This window comes from Mytilus edulis, chromosome 6 (genome assembly GCF_963676685.1).
Source record: "Mytilus edulis chromosome 6, xbMytEdul2.2, whole genome shotgun sequence".
Classification (NCBI taxonomy): domain Eukaryota; kingdom Metazoa; phylum Mollusca; class Bivalvia; order Mytilida; family Mytilidae; genus Mytilus; species Mytilus edulis.
In genome coordinates, this window is record NC_092349.1 from 77689008 (window position 1) to 77713187 (window position 24180).

At 32.4% G+C, this 24180-nt stretch overlaps 1 protein-coding gene across 1 annotated transcript; it reads right to left on the minus strand.

Moving 5' to 3' along the window:
• Positions 1 to 10: 10 nt before the first annotated feature.
• On the minus strand, positions 11 to 18133 carry LOC139528501 (uncharacterized). The gene is made up of 11 exons (XM_071324518.1): positions 17716 to 18133; positions 16859 to 16960; positions 15623 to 15721; positions 14050 to 14249; positions 8327 to 8672; positions 5405 to 5590; positions 4475 to 4746; positions 3587 to 3836; positions 2694 to 3036; positions 1984 to 2028; positions 11 to 598 (listed from the first exon to the last, which is right to left on the minus strand). Exons 1-11 carry the CDS (start codon positions 17803 to 17805, stop codon positions 315 to 317), a joined length of 2217 nt encoding a protein of 738 aa, XP_071180619.1. The 5' UTR covers positions 17806 to 18133; the 3' UTR covers positions 11 to 314.
• Positions 18134 to 24180: the final 6047 nt, after the last annotated feature.

The following is a 24180-nucleotide window of genomic DNA, read 5'->3' on the forward strand; positions in this document are numbered from 1 at the left end:
CTCAGTTCAAAAGATTTTTAATTTAGATTTTATAGTTTTGATCAATTAAATTCAGCTTACGCTTAGTACAGATACGAATTATATATTGATTGACTTTTTGAAAACTATATCATAAAGAAATTGTTCTAAAAAAGAAGATATTCATTTAAAGAATACTATTTTACTACACATTTTTAATGAGAGAAAAAAAACAACACACATACTTGGAAAACAGAGTACACATATGTCTGTTTAACTGAATAACACAGAGATATAGCAATAGTTTCTAACATTTGTCTAAATTGATGATTAAGTCCATGACACTGTTCCAATAATTAATCAGGATATTCTGTATTGTTTTCAAATGCTTCCTCCACATTGTTTGCCATATCCTCTTTATCCATTTCTTTTAAAGCTCCAGATAGGTTGTGAACTAGTTTTTCATTTGGTCGGGCCGATCTCCAGGTTTTAAGTATTTCCTTTAGTTGTCCATCAGTTTCCAGCTGTTCTATTTTGTTCTTTATAACATGTAAATTTGTGCCCAACTGATAGCATTCTTCTATGGTCAAACTAGCTGTGATACGGTTTAGTGAAGTCTTTCGGAGTACTGGAATTGTACCTACAAAATATTGTGACAGAAAAACGTCTGTTATGTGTCTATTAATTATGCAAATTCATCTGAAAGCAACTATAAAACCAAGTGTTCCAAATGGTAAAATCGAAGTTATCTTTTTGAAAGTTTTACGGACGTCATATTAATAAGAAGTATAGTATGATTGCCAATAAGACATCTCTCCACCAGAGAAAAAGTGACCATATAAATTAAAAACAATAAAGAACATCGTCATGTATATACAATTATTTGTGTCGCTGATACACATATATCCCGCCATGGGCGCCACAACACAGAGCTCTCTATTTCTAGTGTGACATCCGCGATATGCAAAGTATCATACTTTATTTTATGACGGGAACCACTTATTCAACAGGAACTACTTATGCTTCATGAGCGCATGCGTTTCTATTGCCTTATAAGTTTTCTGTGAAGTGATTTGTGGGCTATAGTTTGAACTTCCGTGACTTTTCTTTTGGCCATAAGGTTGTCTTTTTTCCTTTTTTCTACTGAATTTGATATATAGTCCTATTTAGTTTTCTGTTCTTGTAACACAAATTGACAGAAATATCTGATAAGGTATGGTGTTGTTCTTAAAAAAAGACTTGTATAAAAAATTGATTGTGAATTAGTCACAATTGTGTCGGGTACCGCCCAATTAAAGTTCATATTTCTCTTTGTCAATTAGAGTCGCTTGCATGTGGAATGTTTATATTTCAGACTGAGTTAATGCGATATTCAAGAGTTTGCATTTCCTATCATGATTTCATAGAATGCTGCTTTCAAGTAAGCTATTAAACCAAAAGTTCAAAGTGGTAAAATTGAAATTATACCTTTTAAAAATTTAAACCACGAAATAAATGTCTATTACGGAATACCTGTTTCATAGATGACGACAGATACTCCTGTACTTTTTTCCTCCATTGTATCCGAATAAGCCTTTTCAGTGGGTATTTGTTAATACGAGCAACACGACGGGCGTCACATTTCGAAGCAGGATCTTCTTACCATAAAGGACAGCTGCGACCACCTAAGGTTTTTTGTTCAGTTTGTGCTGCTCAGTTTTTGTTTTTGTTGTGGAGTTTGTGCTGCTCAGTTTTGGGCTTTCTTGTGTTTTGTATGCTGCTGATTGGTCTTTACAACTTTTATACTATTAGGTCACGATATAGCTAAGGACAACAGTAGTATACTGGTGTTTAAAAGTCATAAATCAATTGAGAGAAAACAAATGCAGGTCATAAACAAAAACCGAACACGTTCATGAACAAAAATTAAATTTATAACGTGTTACATTATATTTTAAATTTTGTATCAAAATTATGGCCTTTAAAGCAAAGGTAAGCTGACCTGGACCAACATATATTAATAATTGGTCTTATTAGATAACTTACATTGATGATCATCCAAGGCTACACCTACTTCCTCCTGTTTAATATCTGTATAAAATGAAATAATTCCGTAATGATAAAAAATAATCGATAGAAAATTGAGGAGTGATATCAAATATACAGCAACTTAACGATATAGATTACCCAATGACGGCAATAATATGAATTTCTACCTTGCACAATGATGATATAATAATGCCTTATTATTTTTAACATTTTCATTGCTCGGTTTGCTGGTTTAATGTATGAAAAAGGTAAAATAACAAGAATAACGAACTCCAAGGAAGTTCCAAATGGAAAGTCCCTAAACAATGACAAAATAAAAAGCTAAACACACCAAACGAACGAATAACAACTGTCATATTCCAGACCTGGTTCAGGGATTTTGTTTTGTTGAAAAAGTGGATTAAAACTTGTATTCTAGCTAGCTAAACATCTCACTTGTATGACAGTCGCATCAAATTTCATTGTATTGACAATGATAAACAGACAGGTTAATGATATACGTTCTAAATGTTATGTAACGTATTGAAAAATAGGTTGATTAGCCTTTGGTGTCTTGTCTTGATATTTATAAAAAAAAAGTGCCATTGATATATTGAGATGAAGGAGTAGCGCTGTCACTTTTCTAATTTTCTTTTATATCGAAAGTCTATTGAAGTTCTATTCTAATGTAATGTTTATTTTTAAATTATCTTAATTATATAAATTACCTTGGATATTTGAGTCAATTGGTAGTGATACAACCAGTTCAAAATCTGTATCATATGCCACCTGCATTTCCGGTTCAAAATGTTCCACAGATTTGTGACAGCAGTTGGTAAACATACGGGTTTCTGTGTTTGTACCAGACGATTCGTGTGGCTGCTGTGGGAGCTGGCTTATTATTTCATGACGTTTTTCAATGTGAACTTCTCCTTCTAATGGTGATTCTGACGTGTCATTGATTAGATGAAAAGATCGATAATTCCCTGTTCTGAATTTCCTTGGATTCAATGTGAGAAATGGGTCCTGAGGTTTAAGACTGTCTGTTTGTATGTTTTCAGTAAGTTTTATCTATAAAATACAGTCGACAAAAATTTCAATTATACAGAAAAGAATTAATTTGATTTTCTTCCGTGATCAGTCAAAAAAGCCAACCCGTATATGTGCTACCTTAAAAATAGAAAGTTTACAATTATGACGCTTAAGTGATCGTTTCGTCGTTAAATTATAAACTAAACTAATCATCTTTGTCAAAATCCGGATGCAAGCCAGACATTACTTTATCTGTGGTATTATTAATTATTAGTCCGATAGTGTTAAATCGCTGAACATTAGGCACTTAACTTTGATTAATTTAATACTTAGAGGAGTTTATCAACCAGTTTATAGTGATCAGCAGCCTAGTAGTCAGCACTTCTGTGTTAACATAAATTATCATTGTTATGGTAAAAATTGTTGTGCAAAACTTTACATTTTGGAAAGACTAAGGCTTTAGATACTTTTCTCTTGACTGGGCATATCCAAAATATTATGATACCATATATATTTCTCATCTTGCCATTGTCTTGCCATTTCTAGCATGTGAAGAAAGGCAAGAATCAATATGTATACGTATATTTACCACATATGTCTGTCCCTCTTTCATCACACAATCTTTGTATTCAACTGACATTGTGCAGAATCCTTTATCTTTCCATTTTTTTCTTCTACTTTTCCCTCTATTTTTCAATGCATATTCTATAATTAAAGATAGTTTCCCGTCCGATTCTTTTTTTAACATAGCAAAACATTCCACTTGTACCTCCTTCTTGATTGCGTTGGTCGCCTGCCTTTTTGATTTACCCGTATGTTGCTTTGAACAAGCTATATACCTATAAGGTAAATAAAAGGTTTAAATGTAACATCCTCTTTCTCACGACAGGGACTTATGGAATTAGACTGATCAATGGGTGTTTATGGAATATGACAGTTCTTGTACATTCGTTTTTGATGTGTTTTGTTTTTTGATTTTGCCATGTGATTATGGACTTTCCGAATTGATTTTCCTCTAAGTTCAGTATTTTTGTGATTTTACTTTTTACTTACCCGAAAAATACCAAACAACATAAGTCTTGTTTTTGTCCTTTCATTGGCTTTCGTATTTTGCCTTGTAATTAATATAATGACAGTTTGTTGTCGACTGATGATTTTTTATGTCTTTTTGTTATCTTTTGTCTCTCTGCAATATTATAGACATCTATTTTTTCAATGCAATGCCCTTTATTTTAATGCCTATATCTAATTTGCCTAAAATGTAAAATGAAGACAATCAAGTTCATAGGCAGCTTGTTCTGATCATATAGATAAATACTTTAAAAGGCGAATCACATTTGGCATTGTTAAATATAATTCTGCCTAAATTATTGCTGCAGACTCTGGGTATTATGGAGTTTTAAATCAATTTACAGGCAATGAGGTCGGATTGTAAAGGAATTGAAAGACGATGAAAGAAGATGAGGTATAACCTTACACAGATAAATGGTTGACATCAAATGTAATAAATTTGCCATGAATGTCAACATTGCTGCATATCTCCCATTCATTTTCTTCAGGTTCCTCTTTATCAGACATTAATATAATAATATCATCATTGTTTTGATCTTCAGAATGCACTGGTAATGTCAGTTTAACAGGTTTTAACGGCTGGCTGTGGTTCAGCATTGTCAAATCAATTGCATTTGTGAATAAGACAGGATCTACAAGTTCATACTCTTCATGATTCCATGCCTTTGTTTCTGAAATCTAAATGTTAAAAATTAAAATATGATAGACAATTTTTGTTTTACCCATCCATGCTCATTTGCAGAGTTCTTTGACTTGTTAAATGCTGAGACATGATCCTAGTATTGGTCAAAAAACTTTTTGAAAGTTTTAGAATATCCCCATGATTTTTCAGTTTTATACTTATTATCTATTTGAAACATAATATATACATTTTATGTTAATCGCATGCTTATGAATATACAAGTGATCGGTTTCATTATAAGATATATAATGTGTTGGCAGGGGACATTTGTAGTCCATCCAAAACAGAAAATATAGACCGAATATGCTCATCAAACAAGTTTAATTATTTGGAAATTAGTATGGCGTTCATTATCACTGGACTAGTATATATTTGTTTAGGGGCCAGCTGAGGGACGCCTCCGGGTGCGGGAATTTCTCGCTACATTGAAGACCTGTTGATGACCCTCTGCTGTTGTTTTTTATTTGGTCGGGTTGTTGTCTCTTTGACACATTCCCCATTTCCATTCTCAATTTTAATTATGCATGTCATAGAAGTAACACACATGTATATTTCAAATACATGATTAAGTCCTTATCCTGAAACAGTACTGAATATGCTAGTGATTTCAACATTCAAAGGATGTAAAAACATTGTACCTCATGAAAAACTTACATTTACTTGCAGCTGGCCAGCTGAATCAAAAGCACCCTCCGGTATTGCGATTTCTGATTCTTTTTCCATTTGCGGGTGTATGCAGAGCGATTCGTTTGTCACATTAAATACTTCCGGTACCACCTTAGAAACAATAGTAAACTTTGCATCAGATGATAAACTGACTTGCGCGGAGATAACTGTTTCCTGTAATGAATATTTGTTGAAAGTGATAAAATATTATTTTTATTTGTGTATTATTCAAAGCTTCTTTCAAATAAAAACACATATATGTAACTTTGTCCTTATATTTTCAAAAATGTTAATGACAGTATTCTATGCTCAAATCAAAATGACACAGACATTGACAACTATATGTCATCGTACGGCCTTCAACAATGAGCACAGTCCATACCGCATAGTCAGCTATAAAAGGCCCCGATATGTCAGTGTAAAACCATTCAAACGAGAAAATTAACGGCCTTATTTATATAAAATTAACGAAAAACAACTATGTAACACATAAACAAACGACAACCACTGAATTACAGGCTCCTCACTTGGGACAGGCACATACATAAATAATGTTGAGGGGTTAAACATGTTAGCGGGATCCCAACCCTCCCCTAACCTAGGACAGTGGTATAACAGTACAAGATAAGAACGAACTATAATTATCAGTTAAAAAAGGCTTAACTCATCAGATGGACAAAAATACAAATGGACGTGGCCGGGTACTTGTACATCCCGACAACAAAAATACAATAAGAACAGATCTGAGAATACTCGCAGTTATCTGACAGCTAGTTCAAAGCCACTAACAACTAATACATAAACATCATACATCTAAGACTAAACTATTCAATGGATTTAGTGTAAAGACGTCATAAACAGTCAGAGAAAAACATGACCTTGTGCAATGCCAAGTTACAGGTATCGACAGATTGTAGATCCACGAAAGTATACATATATATATAACGTACTAGTAATATTTAGTTTGCTTTTAATTTACTGATAACAAAATCAATATTTATACCAATAAACACAATATTCAAAGATCTTATTACAGTGTTGAATTGGTAACCTTTTAGAATACGTTTATTTAATGGAGCGATAAGTTAACAAGGATCATTTCTAAATTTCCGGGCACTGTTAACAATATTTCAGTAAAATTTAGGATGTGATATCTCGTTTGAAATAAGTTTTCTAGAGGTACAACCAAACTTCAAAACCAGATCTTTATATCTATTGAAAAAAATATTAAAGGTTTTAAGTAATGTATGGTAACGATATCCCTGGTTTAATAATTTACCAGTAATACATAGATTGCGTTCGTTAAAATAAAAAAAAACCGCCACAACAGATACGGGCATAGCGAGCGAGCTGTGAAATATAAACACCGTAAGATGTTGCCAAAGGAACATCACCAAAAACAAGTCTGCTATTAAAGGGGTACAATAAGTACCCATGGGGATACCTTCAACCTGTCGATAAACTGTGTTGTCTAAACGTAAATAAATATTATCAAGGAGAAAATTAACAGCTTCAATCATACCATCACACTTCCAGTAAGTTTATCTAGCATATTTACTTTTCTCATTTGAGAAGAAGGCTTTAAACGAGTTGCAGCAAATTTATTCAAAAGTATTCTTCGACAGCTTCAGGTACAAGTTTGGAAACAGTGATATATACTCCCAAGCTGAAACTAATTTAAGACATGGATGTGTCATGTCACCGGCAGTTATCATTATAGTCATACACTGGATAATGTGACAAACAACTGCTGATACACCGAGAGTCATTATATAGGGCACCTTCAATACCTTGACAGACATATTATTTTGTTAACGAATATAGCATTAATGTCTCGCGCAAAACAACATACTAGTATTCAAGATAAGACCAAAGTAGCCAGGACAAGTGGGATTGATAAAGAAAGGCAACAGTAGTATACAGCTGTTCGAAATTCTTAAATCGACGGAGAAAAAAACAAATCCGGGTTACAAACTAAAACTGAGAAAAACGCATCAAATATAAAAAGAGAACTACGACACAACAGAAACAAAGCATTAAAGACAATAACAATCAAAACCAAGGAGTAAACAAGGACTCACAAAACCAAAGAACATTTACATCAACAGTTATAAATAATACATAAGAAACAACACGAACTCCACTAAAAACCGGGAATAAAATGTAACACACACAGAAACGAACTATAATATAACAATGGCCATTTTCCTAACTTGGTACAGGACCTTTTACCTGGTTTTGTGGCATACCAAACCTCCCGCTATAATATAAATATAATATTAAAATGACAATATTACATGACAGGACTACAATACAAATAAATGGAAATGTTGTGAAATCAACACAGAATAAATGGGAATGTTGTGAAATCAACACAGAATAAATGGGAATGTTGTGAAATCAACACAGAATAAATGGGAATGTTGTGAAATCAACACAGAATAAATGGGAATGTTGTGAAATCAACACAGAGAAAACAGAATATCACGTTAAATTTAAAGAAAGGTTTAAGCATTCCTGATGAAGGTAAATTCATAAAAGTTCTTCGGGTGTACACAATTTTCAAGAAATAGAAACCATTTCCCCTTATTATTACTAATATTACTGCAATTTATTGGCATATGGCAGCTGTTGTTCCGTTGATTAATGGTTTACTTTTACAAATTCTGACTTGGATGGAGAGTTGCCTCATTGGCACCAAAACCACATCTTCTTATATCTATTTGAAATGAATTTGTTTTGTAGTTGAGATTTGTTGTGATACTTTTAACTGTAGCAAAAAGAACATTAACTTTCAAAGAAGCTTATTTGTGAATTTCATGATTAATGTAGTCCATTATAACCATGCTATTTTAATTGTGAATATATATTTATAGCAAATATAAAAATTAATTCAGTTAATATAGTAACCTCATACTCATCGTTATTGTTCTCTTGGATTTTGATATCCTTGAGAAATACACCTGTTATAGGCAGCAATCTTAATTTTTCATTGCAACGAGGTCTCCCTTCAACTTTTATATCCAAATCAATAAAGTCTGGTTTAGAACCCCATGCGATGATTTCAAAAACATCAGAAAAGAAATGTTCGTCGTCCTGTTTCTGGTTTTGACTACTTGTAAATTCTGGTGATTCTTTAGCACAATACATGAAGAAGCTTGAAGTGATGTTCTCTGTATTCATATCAACAAAAAGTCTCGAAAAATACTGGATGTTATCCTTTGGTTTTATTTGACGCAGCTCATAACATATGGACCTTGAAAACAATTATAATATATTAAACTGAATCGTGTATTATACTTTGATATAAGTTTATAGAAATGGGATAATTGCAGTGATAAAACCTTTTAGCTTGTTTTTCTATTTTGAAATGTGCATCTGTTGCAGCAAAATTGGAACCGTTTATGTAATTATTCTATATTTTGATTTCACAATCTTACAAAGAATATTCTTTAAATTTAAGCAATAATTCATGGCAACCGTAATTTGTTTTCATTTACCCATGGGTTGGGCATTTAAATTCAATTATTTTGCCCCGAGCGTTAGCATTTTTTACCCACATATAATAATGTTAGTAATATTATATATTACAATGATATATTTTTTTTAAATCGCTTTTTTTACTTATATATTTTCTTCCAATGTAATTTTATTGCATACAAGAAGTTTTTCATTTGATTTTATGTTTACGGAAACATACTTATGACATGATCTTGTTTTGTTGCTATTGTAGCGGAATCAGTTTTTATATATTTAAAATTATATGTAGGATGGCTTATTTCAATTTACAATTCGTTTTCATTGTTATTATTTGGCTTACATGTTCGTATCCAGGGTAATATAAAAAGTGTAGTTGATTTCTATAGGTTAATCAGTAAGGATTCTCGGTGTTTTACATAAGATAAATGATTAAAAGCCTTTCTTTTCTTCTCGGTACTAGTAATCAATAGTTTTTTAGATATTTTCGAGTGCATCTTTATATGTAAATTTGTATCGAAGTACGCGGTTGGTTAAAGTTGTCATTTCTTTACCTGTAATTAGTATATAATGTAGATATTTCATTAATTCGGTCGCTTGATCGTATAAAGCCAAGGTCTGTATAAGACATAATCGACATTTGGTTTGAATAAAACCGCCGTTGTTTATCTTTATTAAAAGGGCTTACGGGTGTATTATACCCCGATGTCTGAATAAGACACTGCAACTTGGTTTGAATAAAACCGATGTGCTTTATTTCTCAGGGTGATTTTTCGTTGATTTTTTTGTCCTGTTTTAGTCCACAGTGTGTTCTAGTAAGAATTGAGTAAAGAAGCTTTTATATTTCGGGGGTTTGAATTTAATATTTAAAGCGATTACGATAAAGTTAAATAGTTTAGGGTCTTTACGGTAAAATTCCATTTGTTTAGAAGCCGACACTTAATATTCATTTTACATTTTTGATTAGAACTTTTACATTATTTTACAATGTAATATCTATAATACTAAAATTACGAGGTCCAATTTGTCAGCCGTCATCACATAAAAACGACGAATCAAAGAACTCAACTTTATATACAACTAATATAGTACAAAGGTGTAGATTAAAAATTACACCACTCCAGGCCCTTTTGTTTTCTACGTAATTAATATTGCCAATAATTAGGAAGTTCCGGGTCGAGTCCGATACCGATACCAATAGTATAATCACCTGTTACCTATTACCGTATCTGTACGTTCCGCATCTGACAGGCGCACCACCAAACGGTGTATTCAGGATTAATATGCTATATACACGGGTCATAATCACAGGGTTGACACTACTAAATTGTCAAATTGTTACCTATTGTAGTATTTTAATCCGTAAGACTTTCTAAGATAACAATAAGAATACTAAAAATCTGAACTAAAAATAAGTTTCAATTTGTTAGCGGGCATGACGTAAAACAGCGAATCAAAGAATTCAGCTTTATTTATAACTAATATAGGACAATGCTGTTGATTAAAAAATACTCCATTCCAGGACCTTTTGTTTTCCAAATAATTAATATTACCAATAATTGATAAGTTCCAGTTCGACGGGTTCAAACAGAAAGATTTGAAAGCAGAGAAAATTGTGTATCTTATAATCGGCATGACTTTATCAGATGACAGTACTAATACTAAGATAAGGCTTGCGCATAGTTATATACTTTAATTCAGTCACGGACCCGCGATATCACGGGTGTGTTCTAGTAATATATAACTTTGATACTTTGTATTGTTATTGCAATTATTTACATCTGTTGATATTTTGAGAGACCTTATTAAATTATATAAACTTACTTAATATTTCGATCTCTTCAGCCAAGGAGACTCAGGGCCCAGTGGTTCGAACCTTTATACGAGGTTAACAGACGGTTTACAATTTATAGTCGGAAATATCAAGTAGACTTGTGTTTCAGGAATTAATTATTTCCGAGCCATAAGATCAATTACGCTTGATTTAATATAATTGTCCGATTACAGGTATTTCCATTTGCAGTTAACTTAGAGATATTGAGGTCAATGTCAATTATCAGAAGTAGAATGTTGATTTGTCGGTGTACCGTTATAGGTAAAGGTGTGTTCGAAGAGTAGACACACGTATTGTTGATTAATTATACACACGATAAAAAGGAACTCATCATTACAATGTAGAAATACCTGTAGCTTTAGAGGCTGAGTTAACATTATAGCTGACTTTAACAAATAAAACACACAGATGATAAAAGAAAGATATTTTATACATAGAAAAATACTAAGGTCAAACCGTCTCCTGTTATGCACGCGTCACACTGTCCCGATTTTACGCTGATGGCAACACGATAATGGAAATTTTCAAAATCGGGACTGATCGTATCCAGATCGGGCTATTCGTAGTGCCATCTTTAACCATCGTAGAACCATCGGCCACTTTTTCTAGCCTTCGGGGCGGCTTCGGGAAGGGTTCTAAATTTTTTAACATGTTAAAAAATCCCCGAAGGTGCGTTCGATGTTAAGGGTTCGTATTGAGTTCGTATCACCATCCTCACCATCGTAATGTCACCGGGAATGCATCTTTGCACATCGTATTGCATTTGTGTTTCCATCGTTTTCATCGTTTCCATCGGGCAGTTTTGACATTACGATGTCTACACGAATGAATCACGAAGATACCCGAAGGTCTTACGATGGCAACACGACTTCGTGAAGACCTCGTAATCCCGGCGTGTTGCCATCGAGTAAAAGTACGAAGGCGACAAGATGGAACTACGACGGCAATAAATCCAGCTAAATGTAAGTTAATTTTCGCGCTAAAATACATTTAAAGTGCCATGCGCGATATGCACTGGTCAGTCTAATACGACAGTTAAGAAAGACGTTCACAAAACATGGAGCTCATATCATATGATTCTATGAGAACAAGAAAGGCGACAGCGTTGTTTCTATTAATTCAAATGGAACAAGAAGAGCAGCTATTACAGGCTCAGGATTTACTTTTACAAGTAAAATATTATTTTTTTGTCAATTTTTCATATCAAGTAACATAATGAAAATCATAAACGCGCCTCGTACAGCAACACTGCAGGTACACGTATAAAGGGAAACCAACTTTTTCTTCATTATACTTATTTTTTATGTATCGTCTGAGTTGTTGTCACACGAATGTTTACTCCATAACCATTTTGTTTTCTATATGTCATATTTTGCCGCATTTGTTTATTTCCCCCACATCCTTCCTTTTGTCTATATTATTATGATATTCTCCTGGAAAGAGCTCTTTTTGAATAAAAGGGATCAACGAACCCATTACCTTACCTTTAAGATAGATCAGTAAACATGGGCATAATTATGGGTGATTATTCAGACTAGTGCACACATTTTACAGTTCAAACAAGGCAATGCCGAGCGTGGCATCCCCTCGTAAATAACATATTGGGGACAAATATGGACACTTTATTTGTATATGACACATGCAGAAAATGATAAATTGAATATGTATATTTGATACATAAACTATTTTTTTAGAAATCAACCAAAACATTCAGTAACTGGAAATACCTTTAATATTGTCTTTAGAATTAGCAGGTAAAAGAATGAGCAACCAATTTCCTGTGTATTATGCTATTTCAAGGAGAAAAAACAAGTCCATCTGGATGACCTTGACCTTTAGCCTTGAATGTAAAATATGTCAAATCATTACAAGGAGGAACAATATACCAAATGTGGTTAAAATCTTTTGAAGCATATTGGTTTTAGAGTGTCCACAAGGGTGATATTGCCTTGTATTACAACTGTCACTGTGACCTTGACATTTGAATTTTAAAGTCAATAGCGCTTAAGATATTCTTAACGAGTAACACGATACCAAGTTTTGAGGATTTTGGTTCTAGAGTGTCCATAACAATTTTATCTACACGCAACTTACATGTAGTAGGCGAGGGGATAATAAACTAAGTTTTATAAGAATTAGACAAAAAGATCGAATTCCCGCCATGCATGGCAGACTTGTACAGAAACGATATGTTGCCGAAATTCTGTTTGTATCTTTTAGACATCGTATGGCCATCGCGCCATCATCGTAATCCATCGTGTAGCCTTCGTAATCCATCGTGTAGCTTTCGTGATCCATCGTGTAGGCTTCGGCTGAGATATGAAGCTTAAATACCCGTCTTCGGTTAACCTTCGTATGTCCATCTTTTGCTATCGTATATAATTTCGGCACCATCGTATAGACTTCGTTATTCATCGTACTTGCTTCGGTCACTTTTTGGTATTTTAACGAGATCGGGACCAACTTCGTACGAACTTACAATTTTCGCATTCGGGTGTCCATCGTATATAAAAATCGGGACAGTGTGACGCGGGCATTACACTATGCCAAGACGATAACATCATTTTTTGGTTTTTGTTTTTGTTCTGTGAAAATTAACCACGAAAAAATTTAAATGAATTGATTTGTTTATTTTGCTGTAGAATTGAAATCACTATATCGCATCTGAATCTTGGACTCCGTAAATTGTGGGTTTTGGTGTCGAAAATTAATAATGGCTAGTGGTATAATTGATTTGAACGCAGAACAACCGGTTTTGTGTATTTATGCGCTTGTGTTTAAGCTTGATATACTGGGGTTATACTGGTTGATGATAATAGGCCTAGGTCGTCATATTAGAATTCAAAATAATTTGCGCAAAAAATACCAATTTAGTTAATGCAAAAATCATCATATTTTGACATACAAATTTTCAAACAAACGTTTGCTTTTATTGCATCTGTTATACACTCTAAAACTTTTTATAATCTTACTTTTTCGGCATTGATAACACAATTAAGAACTATTTTCTACACTGAATTTTGTGTAAAAGTATTTTGTTTAACACTTGGGCTGAATTATAACATACAAATTTAATGTTCATATACTAGAGTTTAGGTTTCCATCAGATTATACAATAAGTTAAAAGAAACTGGGTAAAACAAATTCCAAATATGAAAAGGATACATGAAATAAACATTCTTTTTAATTTATAAAATGCAAATACTTGTAATGAATGGTATTATAAAAGTCATTGATTTGTCTAAAACAAAATGTGAATACTTTGAAAAATTTGACCAAGCTATTACGGCTTTCTACTACCAAAATAAATGTATGTTTTTACCCGTGGTTAATTGCAGCTAATCTATCATTTTGATCCAGAATTTGTTTCAATATTACTTGATCTTGTTTATCCAGTGCATTTATATCACCAGATAGAAGAATCCAGTCTTGTAGTGCCACTTCAGCCCCAAAGTAGCACAACAGCTTTACTAGATTTAAGTCCTTTCTCTTCATAGCCATGTCTAAACAACTTTGTCCTTTCTGGGATGACAGAAGAATGAAAAAAAGATTTGAATATATTAAAATACACATTCTTTTGTTCAATCCCAATAACAATAGAAGGTAAAATCACAAAATATCATGAACACAAACGAAATTAGTGCAGTAAAGACAGGGTATCAGAGCTATGAAATACATTTTCAATTATAAAAAAAAAGTTTTTTTGTTTTGTATATTATAAACTTTAAACAACTATGCAAGAAGCACACGATTCCTCGGTAAATACATCATATATTATTGACATTTGGTATTTTCCTTTATGGATAAAACATGGTTAAAATGGTGAGGATTTATGAAGGCATACTTATGTTATCATAAGACACAATTGTAATGTCTAGCTGTTGCTTTTAATGTTATAAATCTGGAACGACTAATTTTCAATTCAATATTCTTTAGACTTGATGTCATACAAAAAAAGATCAGTCAAGTTGCTTTTCGCAAATAAGACATATGTAAAAAAAAAAACTTTCCTGTTCAGGGCATTATAATTCCGGATGTACTTATCTAAAAAAAAAATGTCAAAATTGATAAGGAGCTAAATAAATTGTTACTCCCCAAAATAATTTAGCATGAGGTGATCCATTGCGGTAATGACAACTTATTTTCTGAACTTCCTGTCATTGTTGTACTAATATGAGGCAGGCATTACCTGTGAAATGGGGACGAAGTCTGTATGTTTTTTTCTCTTTTAAATCAAACATGTTAAAAAGAGAAACGGAAATACCGTAACTCTTCTGATTTTGTTTCTGTTGTTAGGGATTTATTTGTGACGTATGACGTCATATTCAATGTAATCAAAGAAACGCTGTCATTAGGTAACGTCTTTTTTATGAGGCAGGCATTACCTGTAAATGGGGACGAAGTCTGTATGAATTATTTTTTTGTAACTTACATATTTGTTAAAAAAAAAAGAAACGGAAATACCGTAACGTTTCCGATTTTGGTTCTGTTGTTAGGGATTTTAGTTGTGACGTTATTTAAGTTATGACGTCATATGAAATGTAAACAAAGAAACGCTTTTATCAAGTAACGTTTTTTCATATCAAGGAATTATTAAAAAATGAAATTGGTTTTGCGTTCCTTCCTATTTTATACTAGACTGATAAATATATATTTTACTCAAAGTTTCATACACACGAGACCGGAAAAAGGAAGTACATTGTAGATTTCTGCGCAGATGCGGGAATTCAAAACATGACATAAAAAAAAATTGAACGATTTTGAGTTCATTAGTACAATGAAAATTTCTTTTCCCGATTTTATTTTTTTTAATTTTTTTTTATTGATTTTTCTACTGTTATTGGGGACTTCGTCCCCATATAAATAAGGTACATGTACTGCAAAAGTGAACTCACCACATCTAATACATTGATATTGGCGCCATAAGCCACTAGTGAAACAAAAGTCTCCGTGTTGCCGTTCTGCAAAGCTCTATGTACAGCGGTTTGTCCATCCTGAAGAAAATGTTAAAAACGTTTTCAATAGATATACGAAGATGTGGTGCGAGTGCCAATGAGACAACTCTCCGTCCAATTAACAATTCATAAAATTAAACCATTATAGGTCAATGTACGGTATTCAACACGGAGCCTTGGCTCACACCGAACAATAAGCTAAGAAGGGCCCCAAATTTACTAGTGTAAAACCATTCAAACGGGGAAACCAAAGGTCTAATCTATATAAAAAACGAGAAACGAGAAACACGTATAAATTACACAAACAAACGACAACGCCTGTACATTAGATTCCTGACTTAGGACAGGCGCAAACATTTGCAGACCTTTTCTTGAAGAATTAATTGAAATACTAGTAAATGAAAATATTTCCAGTTGAACTATACATACATCCCGCATGTATTCTCAATTTTTAATAAATTCAAATGTTACTGAAAAATTAACATTTATCATATTTTAATGGTTTGTTTTGGTATTTAGAAAATTTAAAAGTGTTAATTACAGAACTTTGATAGTGGTATTTTGAAAATTTAGTGTTAATATAAAATCTCATTCAAACTTCAGACTAATTTACAGTTAATATACTATAATACATGACAAACGTGATGCATTGTTAACCTCACATTTTCAACAGTGACATACCCCTGCTCCATCGTCTGGCGTTACATGTCTCATCTAATTTGATACGCTCGCGCATGTTCATTTTCACAGAAATTGCTCAAACAGATTCGGGATATATAACGATTGCAATGACAATAAAGACGTTGTACAGTCACCAAATACTAATTGGTTTACCAATATGATATGTGTGTGCCTAAATTCACTACTTTTATTCAGTTGAATAAAGGCTACACTATTGAACCGCTGTTCAGAAGTCATTAACTGGTTAAGCAAAAACAAACCCGGGTTTTGTTTACGAGTAAGTTCTAAGTTGTTCTTTGGATAACAATTAAGTTGTTTTTACCGATTTTATCCGATTCCCTATTTTGACATTTTTAAAATTCGCATTGCACTGCTTGAACAAGTAGGAGATGTGTTCTTTTTGAATCACCAGGTCTTTGCTCAGGAACAGGCAGCCTACTTATCCTGAACAATTTCTTCTTTTATTTTATGAGGCTTTTATTCCATAAAACAAACCTGTCCCTGGTTATCAATTATAGATGTATTTTCCTCTAAAATTCTTACTACAACCTCTGTAAATCCATTTGAACTTGCATAATGGAGAGCTGTATTACTGTTCTACCAAAACAAATGTAAAGTTGCATATATCATACCATGTGTACATATTTTCAATATTCAGGTAATTGTTTGGAAAATGTCAAAACAATTACAGCATTTTCTGAATACTTCCTAAATCATCACTCCATTTTTATGAAATCAACAATTTCAACATTTCGACTGTGACGTCATAAACGTTTTTTCATGGTTTACTACGGTTTAAAACGGAATTTAGTATTAAATTATTAGAAAATGACTGTTATATTTTTTTCTGTCTATTCGAAATAACATAGAACAAAATGTGGTGCACACTTTAAAATAAGCCGCTACGCGGGTTATTCAGTGTGTACCACATTTTTTCTGCTATTTCTTCATAATTTTGAAAGATATATGTTGTAATATTTATTTTTTGCCTATGTGCTTCGTCTATATGATTGTTTTGACATATTTGTTTGTTTTAAAGTGATTCTCAATTGTATGCGACTGTCATACAAATGAGAGTTTTATATAAAACCAGGTTTAATCCACCATTTTCTATATAAGAAAATACATATGCCAAGTCAGGAAAATGACAGTCGTTATCCATTCGTTTGATGACTTTGAGCTTTTGCTTTTGCGATTTGATTACGGACTGTCCGTTTTGAATCTTCCTCGAAGTTCGTGTTTTTGTGATTTTAATTTTAGAATTCATGATAAAACAATCAGATTGTGTTGGGATTTAATTTTCTATGTAAGTGGTAGTCTTTGGTTTGTTTATGCAGTCACAAATAATTTACCTGATCTATAAATGTCAAATCTGTGCCCTTTTCTATCAGATCTAAAGCAGCAGTGTTTCTTTTATTCTGTAAATGGTTTAGTAATTCCATACCAATGTCTTCTTGAATTCTGTGGATATTAACTTCCTTGTGCTACCTTTGATATCACCGGAATCTTATATGTGACCCGCCATGACATTTGCAGGCTTATGGAGGTAGAACGTCATTGTTAGAAAAATTACAAACATGATAAATATCGAGATTCAATGAAATACAGATTTGTGAAGAAGAGATAAACACTTTCGTTGGCTTTCTTTTTGCGGACGCCGAACTATACATCATATATAAGTTTTGAAGAAGTTTTACTTTATCGTTTGAAGTGAAAAATATTTGAATCTACATTTTAAATTGATCCAAAAAAAAAAAATCAAAAATTTCTGCTTTATAGATTTCCTTTCATAAATGAAGTCTGAAATATATCCATGATAAATGCACCGTATCAAATGCATATAAGAGAACACCTACTTATAAACTGTCACGCGTCGCTTACTATGTATAGACCCATGCATAATAAATCTAAATTTAAAAAAAGGAATTTTTAAAGCTTACTTTGATAAATTTTAAACTAACTTCATTTCGACAAGTTTAAATTAAATGTTCAAAAATAGAGCTACAAACAAACAAATAATGCTCTGCTCTAAAGTTTTTCTTTTATAAATGAAGTTTGAAATATATCAATAATATAATAAATGCACCGTATCAAATTAATATATGAGAACACCTACTTATAAACTGTTACGCGTCGCATACTATGTTAAGAGACGTGCATAATAAATCTATACTAAAAAAAAAGGAATTCTTAAAGCTTACTTTGACAAATTTCAAACTAACTTCATTTCAACAAGTTTAAATTACATGTTCTAAAATAGAGCTAAGAATTGTTTGCATTGTAGTAAATTTAAATCTTTGAAATTTTATTCAAATACGCTATTGAACATCACTTAAAGCCGATAAATACAATAATTTTGTGTTTTATAAATTAGTGGCTTCAATAAATAAAAGTCGTCATATAACAGTCTCATTTTCTTACCGGTATTCGAAATGACTCGTTTCATTGCTATTACAACAAATATGTCATAATAACATGACAGAGAGTTTTGTTTCGGAATATTCTAGATAAATATACAACAATATAATTTAGACAATGTACCCTCCTAAGCCTGGAAAAGGCTAGTCACATATAGTTAACGGCGATTTTCTCACAATGACGTTCTACCTCCATAAGCCTGGATATGTCGTGGCTGGTCACATATCACAACATCCTTATGGTGAAATATCGGAATAAAACCATAACGGGGAATATTGGAATGATTTTAAATATAAATAAAGACGATCAACAATAATGCTTCCAGTTTAATAGAAATAAGTATGTTTTTCCACATAGATTAGTTAAACAAACATAATAAATATTTCGATTAGATCTACAAGTTTAAAACGTGGCTGTAAAAAGTTTATGAATGAAAAACACGCGTTTTAGTCAGTCAAAATAATCTTTAAGGTAACCCCAATGGAATCTACAAAACAACAGAAGTTTGCGACGATAATTGGGCATATTGATAAATTTGATACAATTATCATTCATCAAAAGCGTGAGTATCGAATATAAAGTTCTTATTTTTTGTACAATTTTGTATTTGAAGAAAAAAATATTAATTGATAAACAAATACGATAGGAATATGTGAATGTAAAGGAGTACAATACACAAAGCACCTCCTTGTATGAACTCTTGATTGTGTGTGATTGTTTTTTTCATACGCCGTTTGATGGTTGATTTTACAAAGTAAGAAAATGTGTATGTTTGCCAAGCTTACAACTCACTATTTTGCACTGTATGTCATCGGATGGTCGCTGATATTGAACAAAACCACTCTTTATAGACAACTATAAAATGCACTGGGTAGAGGTATAGGGAAAGGAATGATATACCACTAAACAGATTTAACCTGGCCTCATTGTTGCGCCTGTCCTAAGTAAGGAGCCTATAGCAATAGTTAGTCTTGTGTTTGTTTCAAAATTTTAATTGATATATATGTTTCGGAGTTCTGTATTACTGAACTAGTACATATTTGTGTTAAGGTGCCATTGGAAGCCTGACTTCGGATGTGGGATTTTTTTGCTGTGTTGAAGACCCATTGGTAGCCTTGTACTGTTTTCGGCTCCTTGGTCGGGTTGTTATCTTTTTGACGAATTCCCCTCCAGTCTCAATTTCATCTAAATGACACTATAACACTATTCAATCGAGAAAAATACGTACTGATTAGTGTACAAAACAATAAAAGATAAACATATATGATATACAGCAACAAACAACATCCTTCAAATAAAAGTATTTTCACTTAGATAGGAACATACACACGTAGTAAATACATCAACTGACCACCAACAATAATAGAAAAATGGATATCTGAGTTCCACAATTCTACGCAAGATTTAACACCCTTTGAACAGCAATTGTAAAATAATAAAAACAATTAGCAATTCAGCAGTTATCAAAATCGACTTGGGAATCGGAAAAGAAATTCCATCAAACTATGAATGTGTCATGTGTCATTCGTTTGCCTTTTAAGGTTTCTGTAGCGTTACAAGATATATTGTGTCGTTTTAAGATAAAAGAAATATATTATATGACGATAAGAGAAACATTTTGTTCCTTGACCTAGATAAAACAATATATTGTAAAAAGTGCATTAGTCTAATAAATCACGTTAACCTTAATTTCAACATAGGTAGTATGTAAGGACAAGGTATTTATGTTTGATCAATTTTGATATTTGAAGATCAATGATCAATACAATAAACAATTCAAAGTCACATTTGGAACAACATGTATTTGGATTTTTGTCATTGTAGAAACTAATACATCTTACAGCACTAGAAACGGACTTCAATATGCCCAAAATAAAAGTGATTAAATATGCCAATACTAAAATAATTAAAGGTGATGTGCCGATATGACCTTAATGGTGATCGTTCACGAATTGGCATGTAACTGTAGGCTATAACAACTGCGAACGTCGATTGTGTAAAAGTAGACAACTACGGTATCGGTCTAGACCTTGAATGAAAAGTATATTTCCGGGATATGATGTTAATGCATTCATGTCATTTATCAAGCTTTACAAAATGGAGACATTTATTTGTTTATCACATATCTACGACGGTTACTTCCAAATACAGACTAATTTTTGAATGATTCCATGTTGGCGAAAAAGGTAAAAATATGCTAAAGATTTCGATTTATAAAAACACGTAAACAAGTAATATACATACCAGCAATAACAACAGAGATGTATATTTCCAGATGAATATTGAAAAGTATTTTCATTTCTAAATGATACCAGAATTAACAAATCTAATAATGCTTAACAATGATAAAAAGTGAGTGTTGCCAGTCGTCTTGGAACTATGGCTTTGGTTTGTTCGTAGTTCTCCTCTTATATTTGATGTGTTTTCCTCAGTTTTAGTTTGTAACCCAGATTTGTTTTTTTTCTCAATCGATTTATGAATTTCGAACAGTGGTATACTACTGTTGCTTTATTTGACCCCACGGTATTCATATCCACTTTTAAGATATGAGTTTACAGATTTTAATGTTTTAAAAAAATTCAAATGATGATAATTGTTATTTTAGTATAATTAATTCAATATCTTATTATCGGTTTATATACATTTATTCATTAGGGAGATATAACGACAAACAGTCAGGTTAGTATTATATTGCTGCATGACAATTCTTATTCTTTTGATGTGAGAAACAGAGTCTAAAATTTGTTTTCATATGTCAAAAGTACTACCAACACATTTATTAAAGGTAACATTTACTTTGAATTTTTATCAATTTTGCAAATCAACGTTTGTTATATGTCATTTTTTTCATTCCATTAAAAATTTTCGTCGATCCATCTGTTTTAAAGAGCTTTCGATATTATCAGCTCCTTTTACAGTTTTTAAAGTGTGATATTTCTGTTTTGATAAAAAAATAATGCTTTTAATCAACTGTATTCTTTTGGTGACTACAACATCGAGGTAAACAATTGTTCTTCTATATTTTCAGTGAATTACAAAGTTGTACGATCTCAGGAAGACGGAAAAAGAAATAATTAGCGTTTCCTATGTTGATGGTAATGTATCTAAATCACTTAGTAATGTATGAATTTATTGAAACATACAACATTTGAATTTCAGAGCTGACAACGAAACTATTGTAACGTAGTTATGTTGAAGTCATCTCTTCCTGTGGTTTTATAAACGCCATGATTTGGTTCACTGTTAGGAAATACCGGTGTTATTGATGATAATGAATATGTTTCACTTGTCGTAACGACAATTCGGTGTTTCCCGTCATCCGTGCAATTACCAATGTCATGTATCACCGGATTTTTAAACTTCAGGGTGTAATATGTAGACTGTTTTGTGGCGGGATGCTTATCGCCCCTTCCTGTTATTTTTGATTCTGAAGTTACTGCAATTTTATTTTATGGAGAACTTTGATTTGTTCATTCTTCGTCGATTAATGATACAAAAGACCAATACAATCTGTTCAATTACCAAAATAAAGATACAAGAAACTTACCGTATTCAAATCATAAGACAGAAAACGTAAAACTGCCCAACTACCAAAATAAGAGGAAGACCTCAAGTTCTGCAATATACAAAATAGCCTATCAAAAAAAAACCCACCTAGTATGATGTTAAAGAAGGAACTTTCTATATATCAATGCTCTAAATAAATCAAATAAAGGCTTCTTTTTACGGCCAATTAAATTCCAATGGAAGACTAGTAATTTTCAAAAATAATATGTATTTATTTATAAACTGTAGTATGAGCAATAATGGTGCTGATACTTAATAAGAACAAGGAGACCTGCCTATTTATCTGAAAGATGAACACGAGGGATTGTTGCTCGACGTTAGATTATCAAATTTTAGCTGCCGAAGGATTTTAAAAATTAATAGCCCGAACGGTGTTAAACTGGAATATGTTAAGAAGAGGTTTGTAGCCTGTTTTTCATGATACATTTAACCAAAATAAGAGGAATACTTTTGACATATGAATACAAATTTTAGACTCTGTTTCTCACATCAAAAGAATAAGAATTGTCATGCAGCAATATAATACTAACCTGACAGTTTGTCGTTATATCTCCCTAAAGTATAATTGAATTTTAATGTGCGTATTGTTATGAGTTTACTTTTCTATATTGACTAGAGGTATAGGGGGAGGGTTGAGATCTCACAAACATGTTTAACACCGCCGCATTTCTGCGCCTGTCCCAAGTCAGGAGCCTCTGGCCTTTGTTAGTCTTGTATTATTTTAATTTTAGTTTCTTGTGTACAATTTGGAAATTGGTATGGCGTTCATTATCACTGAACTAGTATATATTTGTTTAGGGGCCAGTTGAAGGACGCCTCCGGGTGCGGGAATTTCTCGCTACATTGAAGACCTGTTGGTGACCTTCTGCTGTTGTTTTTTTCTATGGTCGGGTTGTTGTCTCTTTGGCACATTCCCCATTTTCATTCTCAATTTTAACAACTATCAAATATGATTAAAATTTAAAAAAATATATAAATAAAGAAATACAAGTTGGTTGACAAACATTTTAACCGGCATATACATAAATTAGAATATGACTTTGTTTTGTTCAATCATTGATCAACATAATGAAATAATAATTCGTTCTTGGCAGTCAATTAGTTTCAATTTTGTCAAAATAAAGACTAATGAATTATTCTCATGCAAGAGCAGAATTTTATCTCATTGAACTCGTGTTCATATTACCTTCAATCTAGCCCATTAGCTAAAAAATGATTACACCTGTGTTCAGCCATTTAAAGGGAAAAATGTCAACATTTACATTGTGAAACAAAGGTAAACCATTTTGTTGACAGATTCGATCAATATACAATTATTCTTATACAGCTGAAAACGTTGATTATCTCTTTTTTTTAACCAATAGCATGAAATGAAACAGACATAGTACCCGGCCACGTCCACTTGTATTTTTGTTCATCTGATAAGTTAAGCCTTTTTCAACTGATTTTTATAGTTCGTTCTTATGTTGTACTGTTATACTACTGCCGGTTAGGGTGAGGATTGGGATCCCACTAACATGTCTAACACCTCCACATTATTTATGTATGTGCCTGTCCCAAGTTAGGAGCCTGTAATACAGTGGTTGTCGTTTATTTATGTGTTGAATATTTGTTTTTCGTTCATTATTTTTATATAGATAAGGCCGTTAGTTTTTTTCGTTTGAATTGTTTTACATTGTTATATCGGGGCCTTTTATAGCTGACTATGCGGTATGGGCTTTGCTCATTTGTAATGGCCGTACGGTGATCTATAGTTGTCAATGTCTGTGTCATTTTGGTCTCTTGCGGACAGTTGTGACATTGGGAATCATATCACATCTTATTCTTATATA

Excerpts from the sequence above, each read along its gene's own strand:
- LOC139528501 (XM_071324518.1), bottom strand. The coding sequence starts at position 17,805 with ATGGAATTACTAAACCATTTACAGAATAAAAGAAACACTGCTGCTTTA. Across the intron at positions 16,961-17,715 it reads ATTTGACATTTATAGATCAG|AACAGTAATACAGCTCTCCA; the intron begins GTAAATTATTTG and ends TTGTTTTGGTAG. Across the intron at positions 14,250-15,622 it reads ATATCAATGTATTAGATGTG|AAAGGACAAAGTTGTTTAGA; the intron begins GTGAGTTCACTT and ends CTGTCATCCCAG.